Source organism: Maylandia zebra, linkage group LG16, assembly GCF_041146795.1.
Source record: "Maylandia zebra isolate NMK-2024a linkage group LG16, Mzebra_GT3a, whole genome shotgun sequence".
NCBI lineage: Eukaryota > Metazoa > Chordata > Actinopteri > Cichliformes > Cichlidae > Maylandia > Maylandia zebra.
The window spans coordinates 36,627,400-36,641,196 of record NC_135182.1 but is presented as its reverse complement, the minus strand read 5'-3'; the positions used below and the strand labels follow the sequence as shown (position 1 = coordinate 36,641,196).

At 46.7% G+C, this 13,797-nt stretch overlaps 2 protein-coding genes across 3 annotated transcripts; one reads left to right on the top strand and one right to left on the bottom strand.

Moving 5' to 3' along the window:
- The first annotated feature begins 310 nt into the window (after positions 1-310).
- Positions 311-7,888, top strand: LOC101478123 (transmembrane protein 50B). Its single transcript, XM_004575563.6, has 7 exons — positions 311-466; positions 2,391-2,577; positions 3,094-3,206; positions 3,803-3,870; positions 4,234-4,326; positions 5,074-5,131; positions 6,609-7,888. Exons 2-7 carry the CDS (start codon positions 2,479-2,481, stop codon positions 6,652-6,654), a joined length of 477 nt encoding a protein of 158 aa, XP_004575620.3. The 5' UTR covers positions 311-466; positions 2,391-2,478; the 3' UTR covers positions 6,655-7,888.
- Positions 6,607-13,066, bottom strand: ifngr2 (interferon gamma receptor 2). 2 transcript variants are annotated; one of them, XM_024801604.2, is made up of 8 exons: positions 12,916-13,066; positions 12,596-12,790; positions 11,474-11,579; positions 10,960-11,144; positions 10,684-10,832; positions 9,522-9,663; positions 9,231-9,379; positions 6,607-8,658 (listed from the first exon to the last, which is right to left on the bottom strand). In XM_024801604.2, the coding sequence occupies exons 2-8, from the start codon at positions 12,633-12,635 to the stop codon at positions 8,530-8,532; spliced, it is 900 nt and encodes a 299-aa protein (XP_024657372.1). In that variant the 5' UTR covers positions 12,636-12,790; positions 12,916-13,066; the 3' UTR covers positions 6,607-8,529.
- Between the last annotated feature and the right edge of the window lie 731 nt (positions 13,067-13,797).

The following is a 13,797-nucleotide window of genomic DNA, read 5'->3' as shown; positions in this document are numbered from 1 at the left end:
TGCTCACCACACGGGTCTCACAGATAAGACCTGAGACATCTTTCATCTGTGCTGGACTGAAGTGTGAGTGAATGCAGATCGATATGCTGATGGGAAATAAAGATGAATGAATGAAATGCAAAAACCTCCCTATGTGTAAAGATTTTTAATTTAAAACATTTTATGTAAAAATATATTTTTATATGGTTATATAATTATTCTTTATAAACGGCCTCCCCAGCCTTGGGGAATCGTTCATCACATGTGTGTATACGTGGTATTTGTTTGCCAGCATACAGCGCTTCACTACTGCTAAAGTTAGTGACTTTACAGGATGCAGAGCCTGGTCCTGACCGCAGGAGGCAGCAGTGTGCCGCAGAGCCCGTGAGGCTCCCGGAAATGAAGCCGCAGACGAGGGGCTGTGCCGTAAATGGAAAGTGAAAAACGTTGTTGCGCGGCTCTGTTTCATGGGGGTGATTGATATCAGGTGAGTTTTCAGACAGCTGGGAGGCTCGCAGGCAGGTGCGACTAACGCGCTGCTTCAGATGTTACTTGAAGGAATAAAGCGGGAAACGAGGCGGGTTACGAGCAGTTAGCGTTAGCCTCCGTTAGCTCCCGTTTGCTCGGTGGAACAAATGCTCGGTGAGCTGTGACCGTCACAGGACAGGTGTACGGTTATTAATCCAGCAGGGAGCGAAGAACAGACAGGTGTTGACAACCCTGACGGTGTGGGAATCCGCACACCTGCAGGAGGCTGACGGAGCAGCTACGCCTGTGCTGCGGTGGAGCTAACAGTTAGCCCCCGACCAGCTAGCAAACACTTTGCCCTGCGGATACACCTGCGCTTTAAATATGTACATGAGAACAAGTGAACCAGCCGGAACAAAACAGACCTCAATAACTGTGAAAGAAATAAAAAGCTGAACTACAGTGTAAAGTTATAAAATACCAATTAAATTCTAAAAGACCACAAAAGAAGCTCCTTTAAATGTAAAAGATCTCAGACTGAAAAAGAATAATAAGTCAAAATAAAGTAATTATATCACGAAATGGCTTGTTAAAAAATAAAGAAACAGTAAAATAATCAGGTTTCTGCAGGAAACTGGTGAGCAGGTGTTAGCAGGTCAGCATCTGCAGCTTCAGTCCATCACTGAAGCATCTCAGTGTTGGAGCCGGGACAGGTGACACTCCTAAAATTGGGCCTCTCTTTTTACCCACTAAGTCACCATGGTAACGGATGCTCAACACCTTACCTGGTCATAACCTGCACCTGGTCAGGAGGAGGTAATGTTCAGAGTTTCCTCCGATTCGTGAAGCTTTTTCCTGAGAGCAGTGAAAGAACCCCGGCTGTGAATCTCAGACTGAACTTGTGATCATCTGATCACGTGCTGTTGGAGGAAATGTCTAAATGTTGTTCTGTGTGATTCTGACCTGCTGCTGAGTAGGGCTGCACGATTTTTTGCTTAGAATTGAGATCACGATTCTCTTTTCCAGTATAAATATTTATTGCACTTATTAACTGCACATCAACTTCGTAACAGTTGAAACTGAACATAAAAACAACAAATGTCTCACGTTTTGTTGTTGCTGCAAAATGTTGTACTGCTTGAAATTCCGTCTCCACCGTTGCTCGACGCTGCGTGTACAGAGCAGGTAGTGCAACAATAGAAAAATAGTTGCGGGACGGCACTGTGCAGCGTTTGTCTAGGGTGTTGATCATTTTCCTAAATCCCTCGTTTTGCACAGTGTTGATGGAGCCATATCTTTGGTCAGGTGATAAGTGATAGCCTCCGTAATTTCTTTGAGTTCGACGGGTATAGGGAAGCGCTGTATAAGGTTCCCGTTATTGATGTTTGGGTGGTTGACCGGGACGGATTTTCTCCTGTCACTTTCTCGTCATCCCTGACGTGCTCTCCGTTGTTTTTTCCTGCTAATTTTAGCATCACAGCTTCTGTATCACGTGGTATAAGGCTCCGCCCTTGTCATTTGTTGAGCAGGAAGAGTGAGCGCTTGTTTTCATGCAGATTACGTCCCGGATCAAAATGCGGTACAATCGTCTTTAAATCGTTGTCATTTGGAAATGAGATCGCACATAAGTATGAATCGAGATCGCGATTTTCTAACGATTAATCGTGCAGCCCTACTGCTGAGTCTGTAAGCTGATGCGTGACAGTGAGCTAAACCCAGGTAGAAACATGGATCTGTTTCTCCCGTCTGTTTATTTTTCAAAACGTTCTTCTGCGATTAAAATGGAAAAAAAAACCTTCTGAATGACGATGTGTCCTCATATTTCTGACAGTTTGTAGCAGATGTGGTGAAAATCAATGTCCGTTGGTTCTGGTTGAATCTTCAGGTCCAGACGTCCTTCACCCGCTGCAGGACGCTGTTAACGGCCTGTGTTTGTTTTAAAGGCGTCTTTCACAGAGTGTGAGCAGCTGCTGAGGGGGCGGCAGACTCGCCTGTCAGGACAACTGAAGAAGAAGAAGGCGGAGGAGGAGGATGGCCGGCTTTTTGGATAACTTCCGCTGGCCCGAGTGTGAATGCATCGACTGGGGCGAGAGGAGGAATGCCGTGGCCTCCATCGTGGCCGGAGTTCTGGTTAGTGTGAGGCAGAGAGGGGCGGAGTCTGTTTGAAATCTCCGATAAGATAAATGTTCGCCGCTGGGAGGTTGGTGAATGGTGGAGGTCTTATTGGAGCTGTAAATATTCCGCTTCACGCGATCTGTTTCCCGTTTGTCCCAGAACAATGCCATAATCTGTGTTTACCTCAAACATGACTGTTAATAATCCAGAAGTTTGCTGTGATAGTCTGATGTAAAAACCAGTCCAGCTAAGACACATCTGATCAATCAAAGCCTCATTCACACAAACACTTTTTGCTTTGCTTTCTATCCAACATTCACACACATTCATCCATCGGAGAGCAGTGAGGTTTAGTATCTTTCCAAGGATATTTGGTATGCAGACTGGAGCAGCCAGATGAGCTGAGCTGCAGCCACCCCATGATCTGTAAACACTCAGACATTAGTGACAGCACGGATGTCTGCTAAGGATGGACAGGAAGTAAAACCTTTAGAAACGTCACGTCTCGCTGTGCACGTTCTCTTCTTTTAGTTCTTCACCGGCTGGTGGATCATGATCGACGCCGCTGTGGCGTATCCAACCCAGGAGCAGATGAACCACGCCTTCCACACCTGTGGCGTCTTTTCCACCATCGCTTTCTTCATGTAAGTGTGAAACGTTGCTTTCATACCGTACATGCTTTCAGAGTTGTTAGACCATTGAGGCGCGGGCGGGTGGGGGAGAGTTATCCACATGAAAACACATGTAAGATTTGCTTGGGTTTGTTCATGTGCCTCACAGCCTCTTTACAAGCAGCTGCTTTATATGGTTTCCTCCTGCAGTGAAATGTAATTTCAGCTTAAACATCTCAGCGAGGCTTTGAAAGGACAAATTGTGACCTCTGATGATGCCTCATTACTTAGAACTCTTCTTTCACCAAAGAGGAACCAAAACCTTTCACGATGTGACAGGAGAGCAGCCAAACTGCAGAATCATTCAGTCTGTTGTTATTCTGACCTCGATGCTGTTAATGAGCTGAGCTGGTGTCAGACAGGTTTGACCTCAGACTCCGAGGAAGTTACAGACCTGCCAGATTTCACGGTGTGCTTGGAAACTGGTGCTGCAGTCAAATGTGAATCAACAAAGGTCAAAAACAAAGCAGAGACTCTGAAACATCATGTGATCACTTCCTGTTTATGTCTGCAGTGTGAGCAGCATGAAGCGCTCAGACTCCTCTATGTGACTCTGTGTTCATTCTCAGGATTAATGCAGTTTCCAACGGCCAGGTGAGGGGGGACACGTACGGAGAAGGCTGCATGGGCCGGACAGGTGAGTGTTTGTCACCTGTCAGGGATCTGCTGTGGCGCTCAGAGGTGTGAGAAACACACACGTGAGGCAGATGTTAAGAGTAAAGTGCAGAGCCTCAGCTGTCTGTGTGGCTGTAAAGAGACTAATATGTGGTGTAGCTCAGTGGGTGCACAGACCACATGCCGGCGTGGGTTAGGGTTACCCTAACCCTAACCCTGTCTCTCTTCGCTGTATCTAGCCAATAAAAGCTAAAATGATATTTTAAAAAAACGTATATCTGACGGCGGTGTGAATCCTGCCCTTTGCACAGCCGTCAGGATGGACAAACACAGCAGACACAGCACTGCTCATATGTAATTGTACTGCATGTGTCTGCGATTGCAGGAGCTCGTCTCTGGCTCTTCATCGGCTTCATGATGATGTTCGGCTCGCTCATCGGCTCCATCTGGATCCTGTTTGGAGGCTACGTAGTGCCGAGTGAGTTTCTCCCCTCAGTCTGTCCTTGCTGGTCAAACATGCAAACCTGGAAATGATCAGAAGGCTGGAGGGAAAACCAGAAGTTATACCTTTAAGTTAATAACAGCTCAGCCTGGACAAAGTCAGAGAGTATGTTATGGTTTGGAGCGCGAAGTCACTGCTGGCCTTTATCAGCTGTTTCATGGTGTTTTCTTCTGCTCTGAATCACATGACCGTTTTGGAAACTTGGAGCTTTTTCCTGTGGTTTGGTCTCGTTTCACACAGAAAAAATCCACACGAACCGAAAGCAAACCTCAGTGAATCACTACAAACCACACAAGGTTCAAACTGCTCATTGTTCTCGTGACTGAGGCGCAGGTAGCACTCAGGGACAGCCCTCGGTTCATTTCACCTCCAGCGGGTGCAGTTTGTGGCCTCTCACACGTGACCACAGCAGGGTGTTTGAGGTTGCAGCGTAGACCTGGTAGTTGGTCGGATTTGATCCTGAAACGATGGATCAGGGAGTCTTATTTTAAATTCAGCTTTGCTCCTGCAGCAGGTTCATGCGCTGCAGTCTTCACCCTGCTGCGCTTGCTGTGTGAGCAGCAGAAGAAAAGCCTTGTGGTTATTACACTGTGGAGTCTAAAAATACAACAAATGATTTTAATCTGACTTCCTTAGACCTGCGCAGGGAGTCGGCTCTCTCTGAGCATGCTCAGTCACAGTGAAACCTGATGTGACTGATAACATGTCGCTGTGTTCCCGCAGAGAAAGAAGTGGCTCCGGGGATGGCTGTGTTCTTTCAGAACGCCTTCATCTTTTTTAGGTGAGTGAAAAGCAGCAGCGCTGACACTGAAGCAGCTGAAACGGCGCACAGGCCTGTTGTAATTAACCAGCTTGGTGCCAAATATGTGCTTCCTGCAGCGTTGCGACACATTACATGAAACCTGTTGCATCTTATTTCCCGTAATGGGCGGGAGCTCCTGCCAGGAAAGCCTGGCTCAGTTTAACCCATTCAGGCCCCTTTCTGTTCCACTAACTGATGCAGAAAGAAGAACTAAAGGCGGGTGGATGGATACGAGCGTGAAAAGAAGCTTTAACATCCACACAGACTGTAAATACCAGATTTCTCAGGGAGGGGTTTCCAGCTCTGAATGAGTGTTTGTTTTCTAACCTGCTGCAGATTAATGATTGATTCACACCCTGTCGTGGTTGGAGTTTGTCTCAGTCCATCAGGACCATCATGTTTCACCTCCACCTGCCTTGTGCTCATGTTAGTTTAACCACAGCTGTGTAGCTTGTCACTACCCGATCCGTACCGGAAACACGATCGGTACCCCGCATGCGCAAATCTTACGTCACTTCCTCTCTTTGCCAACATTGCGACATAGTTGAATGATACGGTTAGCGCCCAGTTAGCTCCTAGCATTTCTCAACAGCTCTTCCTCCTTTTCAACTACCGGGACATTTAAACAATGGATAATCCGTTTACAAACAAATTCATGCTTTTCTCCTCAACAGAGAGCGTCCCCCGATTGAGCAACAGCGCCGTAAAATAAGAAGAATGGCGCCTAATTTTGCTACTTGTATTACTTTTGCTGTAACAAAACAAATTTCCCATCTGTGGGACTAATAAAGGTCATCTTATCTTATCTTAATTACAGAGTTAATAATACAGACTTTATAATGTGTCACGCGAAGATTCATCAGCCACATGAAGTGTTTACTGACAACTGACAGTGATGGCGAACATCATCATCACTATTCCAATCAATCCTCTTCACAGACGAGCATAAACACGCTCGACTATCACTACATCAGATTGAGGCCACGGTTGTAATGACGCTAATTCAGTTTACAATACGGTTCATTCGCTCGGTCAGCAGGTGGCGGTATCCTCGTACACTGGGGAGTAAACTGCCATTAAATGAACAGAAGAAGAAGAAGAAAACATCTGCACATGCGCAGTACGGATCGGGAGCCCTGATCCGTAACTCTGTTTATTTTTGTCTACATTATATTGACATGTTTCATTATTGGAAACATTTTAACAGATGCTTGTTATTCTTAACATCTTAACAGATACTCTGACCTGTAACTATCGTAAAACGCTTCGACCGGAAGTAGACACCTTTGGCGCATGCGGGGTACCGATCGGGTTTCCGGTAGTGACACAGCTATTACATGACAGAGAGCTTCATTAGCCTCCAAACATCACAGCACTGTGGAGCTGAGCTGTGAGTTTGGATCTGTCTGCTCAGTGTGTGACATCACTGTGACATCACTGTCTTCTCTCTCTGCAGCACTCTGATCTACAAGTTTGGCCGCACTGAAGATTTATGGGGTTAAGACGTCTCTACAGACACACACACACACACACACACGTGTATTTATATCCTTGTGGGGACATCTCATTGACATAATGCTTTCCCTAGCCGTTTACCCTAACCATCAAAAATGAACGCCTGACCCTAAACCAAATCATAACCTAGTTGAGTCTCAAAAATGCCTTCAAACTGGGGCCCGGTATTTTAGTCCCCATGAGGGCTGCTTGTCCCCACAAGTATAGTATACTACCAAATGTTGGTCCCCATTAAGATGTTAATACCCGTGCACACACACACACACGGCCTTCAGATGTTTTGTATTCTGCTGTTTTAATCGAAGCTGTAAAAACAGTTTTAGTATTGTTGCTTTTTAAATGGAGACCAATCAGTGCTGCTGCGCGCACACACACACACGCGCACACACGCACGCACACACACGCACGCACACGCACGCACACACACACGTGTAAATATAGTTCTGTTATGTTTCACTTCTCTGTGTCAGTCTCAGTGTGTTTTGTAAAATGAGGGAATTCCTGCTGGCGGGCAGGACCGCCGGTCTTACTGTTAAAGTGTCACTCTGGGAGATTTCAGCCTCACTTCCTGTTGATTAAATGCTAATGGTCACATGTTAGCCGTAAACAGCGGAGCGATGTGTAGCCGCCACAGGACGGATGCTAACCTGTTAGCCACAGGTGACACACACACACGTTTCACCTCGTCCATCAGGTCACGCTCACTCTGGACCGTTTTAGATAAAAAAATTTTTACCTCAGACTGTACCTGATTGGTTTCCAGATTGTACTTCCTGTGACTCCTCCAAATTAAAAGTCTGTGATTGTTACATGTATTTTTAATGAAAATCTTCCAGGCTGACACTTCAAGGGGGCGGGGCTAATTTATAGCTGGAAGCACATTTGCTGTCTCGTCTCCGTCTGACACTGGATTATAAAAGGACGTTTTTTGTTCCTGAACTTCCTGTTTGTGACTACGATGTGTGTTGATGATTTTTCAGTATTAAAGTTAAAAATCTCGGCTGCTTCAGTCGTTCCTGAAACAATAAAAAGTGTTGTGGGCGTGGCTGTGAGCTGCTGCTTTGTTTGTTACTGTAACCTTTAACTTGCTGTTTACTGGAAGCAATGACTCAGCCTCACCAGTGACTCAGACATTTTATTAAGGTGAACTCCGCTTATTCAGAAGGACGGGGAGTTGACCTCTGCAGGGAGGAGGGGCTTCCTGTGTCCCCGCCCCCCCCCCCCAAAAAAATTACATGAAAATTTCCCGTAGACAAACATTTACCCAACAGTGTTCATGTTACAGGCGCATGCGACACTTCCTATTTCACTGAAACAGGAAGTGTTGGCCACAACTGTCCTCTTACCGCAGCCAGTCAGATCCAGCAGTGAGCGTGTTATTCCCACCTGCCCAGGAACGCTCTCACCGACAGTTATTAATAAAGGAACTAACTCTCAGAGTTAAACAGGACTGTAGGAAGTTTGAGAAAGAGCACGCAGACGTGTTTGCAGTTCCTGTTTTTCTACTATTTCCTGTCATCGGAGGTTTGAAGCAGCGGCAGCGTGGAGAACATTCAGGGAGGCGTGGCCATTCAGAAACGATACTTGGTTAATGCTAGAGTGACCCGCTTCTCTGCTGCGATGGTTGTTAGCGCGCAGTGGTTAAAATTAGTGTCAGGAAGCTGCTCGCTGCGCTCCATCCTGGTTTTACTCCACCCACTGTCCTCATGGGAGTAGTTCACAAATGTTCTGAGATCAGGTGCTCACAGGTAAATAATCCAGATGGTGCACGGTTAGATGACCTGGAGCAGGTGAGCGACTCAGTTGCCTCTGCTGGTAAACTGAGTGGAGTCTCTGTGAGTGGGCGGAGCCTCTCCAAGAGTTCAGGAAGCAGCGGCGGGAGGGCTGAGTGCTGATCTGGGCTCGTAGTTACCGTGAGAGATCTGGAGGTCGTCATAGCGCTCTACGATGGGAGTAAATGGTCGGACTTCAAATTCCCCACGAAACAGATTCTGAAGGAGGAGAAGACACAGGAACCTCAGAGGCAGTGAAGACTAACGATGGGCGATTGGCTGAGCCTTTCACCGATTGTTTTTACAACAGTCATTTATCTGCCCATGAGTACGTCTGCTAATAATGTTGGTCGAAGCTCAGAGAAGCGGTTTTAACCCTTCCAGCTGCGAACAAATGCAGCGATTCGTTTACTCAAACACATAACAGAACAAAAGAACGGCAGCAGCCTGCTTAAAAACAAACAAATTATTCAAATAAAAAACACAATAGTGGGAAACACAGGACGGCCTTTTCCCCACTCTAACCGTGTCTGTCTCACACACTCGACCAAACAAGTACAAAATTAAACCCATCTAACTTTGGCTCTAACTTTGCTGGACTGACGGCTCTGTTAACACCATTGGACAGTTCAGCGACTCACCAGTCACCATGAAGAACCACGTCGGTCTTACACACTGATCGTGAAGCGAACACTTTCAAAATCAGCTCTTTTACTCGCTGACACGCTCTGAGTAGATACAGCGCCCACCAGTGTCTGTGTGGTGAGTGTGTGCAGCAGTGTTGGTCTTACCGGCGGGATTTCATATTTATGTGGCTCCAGGCAGCGTTTGATTTTCTCAGTTTGGAAAAACCCGAGGTATCCCAATGTAAGAATGATGATGGCGAGGACCACGATGCCGACGAGCAGCCCCACGATCATCGGCGTCCTGTTCACGTGTTCTGAGAAAACAGACGCAGTGAGTTTACTGCTGCAGCTTTAAAACCTTCAGCTGATTCAAAAGCAGCGGAGTCGTTTACATCTGTGTCTCTGGTTGGAGTCGGAGCGCGTTAAAGGAACGTTACACCAAGAAGAGCAGCTTACCTGATGCAGGGATGACCTCACACTGGATGCAGCTGCGTGGTTCCACGAGGTCCCCGTGGACCGTATAGGCCACCTGAACACAGTACCGCTGCCCCTCCTCCAGGTCTTCAATGGTCCTGGAGTCTATGGTGTCTTCATACTTCTGATGAAGACAATGACACACACACACACACACACACACACACACACACACACACACACACACACACACACACACACACACAGTGTGAGTGAATTAAACTGAAGTGTTTGCTTCTGCTCGTCTTCTCCTGTATCCAGCTGAATTATCAGACTGTCAGAGCTCCACGGAAAGTAACCCAGCTGTGCAGCTTAACATTGATAAGAGCAGATGTTTATCCCTCCATGGACCCATGACCACATGCTGCTTCAGGGCTTCACTGCAGCTGCTGCCCGTTTGTGGCTCTCTGGCTTCCCTGAGCCTGGTTCTGCCAGAGGTTTCTTCCTGTTAAAAGGGAGTTTTTCCTTCCCACTGTCGCCAAAGTGCTTGCTCATAGGGGGTCATATGACTGTTGGGTTTTTCTCTGTATCTATGAAGCGCCTTGAGGCGACTTTTGTTGTGATTTGGCGCTATATAAATAAAATTGAATTGAAAATTGAATTGAGTTTAGTCCTAAAAATGAAGGCGCAGGATTCATCTGGACACGAAACTGCTTCTCAGTCACTTTGAGCTTCTGAAAATGGGAACTGTGTAAAAATAGCTGTAATTCTGAAACAGTTTGTGCAGACTGTCTGTTGGTGCAGAGGCAAACTGTCCAAATATGCTTGGACCTGCCTGCACACACTGACAGACACATGTGGCTGTATCAGCAAGCACACTGGCATGAATAATAATAATTTAAAAAAAACTGCTCAAAGGAATTAAAAGAACACTAAAAACTACAGAGCCCAGCAAGGGACATTCTTCAATGCACATATTAAACAAATATGTAAGACTGCGTTCTTCCATTTGTGCAACATCTCTAAAGTTAGAAATATCCTGTCTCAGAGTGACGCTGAAAAACTAGTTCATGCACTAATGTGCTGCCAGAAGTCATTTTGTAGCTCTGGCAGGACTCATCCTGCTCCTCTTTACACAAAGGAGCAGATACCACCCAACATCAGGTGAGCATAAACACCTGGAGGAATCACTCCGTGGTCTCACCTGCAGAGGACTCTCTCCCTCTCTGCCAAAGTAAATCCTGTGCTTGGCATTGTTGGCGTGTTCCTTCGCCAGCTCGTGGTCATCGTTAAGGAATACGGTGAGTGATCCAGGCCGGGTCAAAATGCTTAACGGAGGCGTGCAGACGTCACCTGGAAGAGCAGAGCGAGCGTCAGCACAGCAGCAGCTCGTGGTTCACACTGTGGTCAGGATGGTTAACACCTCGAGTCTCACAGCTTCACCCACAGACAGCGCTGACACATATCTGAGGGTTCTCACCGTATCTGCTGCAGGCGTTAACACCCTCAGATCTCAGCCCCCGTCTCTCGGCCCGCACACGCAGCGTCACGCAGCTGTTCTCGGGTGAGTCGTTAGTGTCGCGCGGCCCAATCGCTGATATGTTGCAGGAATGGAAAGGCGTCTGGATGCAGGCTGGAAGAGCTTCCCATTTATCAGAGTTAAATCTGAGGATGAGGAACAGAAACGAGTCAGAGAAAACTTCTGCTCAGCGTTCTCTCTGCTGTGAAACCCAATCACTCGTTGCTTTGAAGCAGGAGCTTTGCTGACCTCTGACCTCTTCCTAAACATTTTACCAGCCCACTGTGGATTAGAATCTGTGACAGTGACACTACACTCAGCCTGCTGCTCTCTGATGGCGGCTTTCATGTGAAACTGTGAGAACGATGGAGTAAATAAAATGTCATCAGCTGACCTCTCGCCACCAACGGCCGTGACGATATAAAAGGAAGCTCCACCTTAAAACAGAGCACCTTCCCCGGCTGTGAGGGCTCACCTGCGGTAATTCACAGTGTAGGTAACGTCCGGCTCCCCTGGAGTCCACGTCAGCTGACCCTTCTCCACCTGGACGTTCTGTGGAGGCGGCGGCGCCTGAGACGCAACTGCAAAGGTGAAGAAAGCAAACCAGAGAAATCCCTGCATAATCCAGATTATTGTTATTCATGTGATCACGGCCTCAGATGATTTATTAAAGAGACAGCAGGAACCATCGACGCCACGACGCCTGAGCTCAGAGGGACAAAGATTCAAAAACGAGGAATAACATCTGTCTGCTGCACACGGCACGTTTTTAAAAACTGAACAGATGTGAACCTGATGTTTGTGGTGACGTCATTTATTCACTTTCATGTCTGTTTTCTGATTGGACAGATCAGTTATTTATTGCCTGAGAGTGTCAGAGTCAAAAGTGTTTACAGTGAACAGATGAATGAACATTTATTGCATCAGTAATAATGAAGGTTAAACATGTTTACAGGCTGATTTAAACAAACACAGAAGTGATGATTATAACCTGAAATAAACTCTTTGAAAGCCTCACAGATCCTTTCCTGTCATGTCAGGAGCTTTGGACATTTATAGCCCACTTCCATGTTTCACAGGAACCTTTAACCCTCCAGCAGCTGCGACTGTTTCACCTTTTTAACCTGAAACAGTCGCAGCAAACAGAAAAAGGACATTTTCTCATGTTAGACGCGCTGAACCGAACATTTCCTGGTCTGAGCTCAACGAGTTCCGTATTTTATCCGGATGATCAGTTTTAAGATAACCTCTGACATTTGAACCTGAATGTGACGGCCACGCTAAATCCACAGGTGAAACCCAGCTGGCAGGTAACAGCAGCCTTTCGTGTTCAGCTGGAAACACCTGACGCCGATTACAACAAAACAGCTTGAATGAGTCATTAATAACTGAAGACATTAGAAAATGATATTTTAACATCGGTTATTTTAAAGTTCAGTCTGACTCCGGAGCGAAAACGTGATTCAAACACAAAATCTCTGTCTGTCTGTCGCGCACACGCACAGAATATTGCTTCATCCGTGGTTAGCCTGCGGGGCTACAGGCCGTTGTTAGCCGGTAGCTCGGCAGGTATTGTCCGGCGGCGGCGGCTCCTTACCCCAGGAGACGGCGTGGAGGCAGAGCAGGATCAGCAGCATGGTGTCGGCCTCATTCCTCGGTCTGTGGCCGAACGTGCTGGCTGGAGCTGAAGAATCGAAACACACACCGACGCACTTCCTCGTCCTGGATAATCTGGACGTCTCCGTCCCAGACTGCTTCTGTCTTGGGGGATTTCCGGTTCCGCCTCTTAAAGCTGTACGTGACAAACGATAACAAAACACCAACAACTGCTCCACACGGTGTTTGATCACCGCTCACAGCCGCTGGGACAGACTGTGTTTACCAGCAGAGCTCAGAATCAGCTCAGATTCAGCTCACCTGTGCAGCCAGGTGAGTTACGCTGCCCTCCCACCTGAGGGTCCCGGGCCCTGCACGTCGAAGCTCAGCAACGCCCGTGTGTGGACTCGCCCTCACACCAGCTCACACGGGGCTGAGTATCGACCGACCGGGGATTCCCCCGCGCGTTCACGCGAGGGTGACGTCAGCAGCATGTGATCAATCACAGGAAATGAGAGTTAAATCTTCCAAATAAATAAATCAATGAACCGTTTATTTTATGATTTTCTGTGCTGTGTTCAAGGAAAACGAAATGCATTCTAACACAGAGTGATGCACTTTGGTAACTGTGTACAGTGCACTGGAAAGTTTGTTTTATTTTATGTCATTATATTACAGGTTTGGTTTTAGTTTTTAATATATTAAAGATATAATCAGTCATTTTTCAAGTTATTTAATCAAAAAAAGAATGTTGTACTCAGAAACTTACATGTTAGTCTGTAATTTCATCTTCCAGCAAACTGATAAGTTTAGAATTAACTTCTTAAAATAGAAACGGGCACCAGTTTGTGGAGGCTGTCATGCTGAACACAGCGGCAAAGATATCTGGATACTGCACCCTGCCGCTCAGCCTTATCACATTTTAGGCTGGAGTACGCCAAAGGCAGAGGACAAGAGCAACTGTAGATGTTTGCATACTGTGGACGGACAGCTAGATTCATACCTGCATCATACCTGTTTGATCATCTGAGAAGGGGAAGCTTTCACCAAAGAAACCAGAATATGAACGAAAGGGACTACGCCACCAGCACCTTAATCAAATCCCACCCTCTTCCTCCTCAAGCTGAAGTCTCTAACATGTGGAAATGTGCATAAACGTGCTCATTTACTCCTGATATTGTGACTATTATCAGCAGATCGGAC

What these genes read in the sequence shown, in the direction of transcription:
- LOC101478123 (XM_004575563.6), top strand. Translation starts at nt 2,479, where the DNA reads ATGGCCGGCTTTTTGGATAACTTCCGCTGGCCCGAGTGTGAATGCATC. An exon ending in TCCACCATCGCTTTCTTCAT is followed by an intron (nt 3,207 to 3,802) that starts GTAAGTGTGAAA and finishes GTTCATTCTCAG; the next exon opens with GATTAATGCAGTTTCCAACG. An exon ending in AACGCCTTCATCTTTTTTAG is followed by an intron (nt 5,132 to 6,608) that starts GTGAGTGAAAAG and finishes CTCTCTCTGCAG; the next exon opens with CACTCTGATCTACAAGTTTG.
- ifngr2 (XM_024801604.2), bottom strand. Translation starts at nt 12,635, where the DNA reads ATGCTGCTGATCCTGCTCTGCCTCCACGCCGTCTCCTGGG. An exon ending in TACACTGTGAATTACCGCAG is followed by an intron (nt 11,145 to 11,473) that starts GTGAGCCCTCAC and finishes CCTCATCCTCAG; the next exon opens with ATTTAACTCTGATAAATGGG. An exon ending in ATAAATATGAAATCCCGCCG is followed by an intron (nt 8,659 to 9,230) that starts GTAAGACCAACA and finishes CTCCTCCTTCAG; the next exon opens with AATCTGTTTCGTGGGGAATT.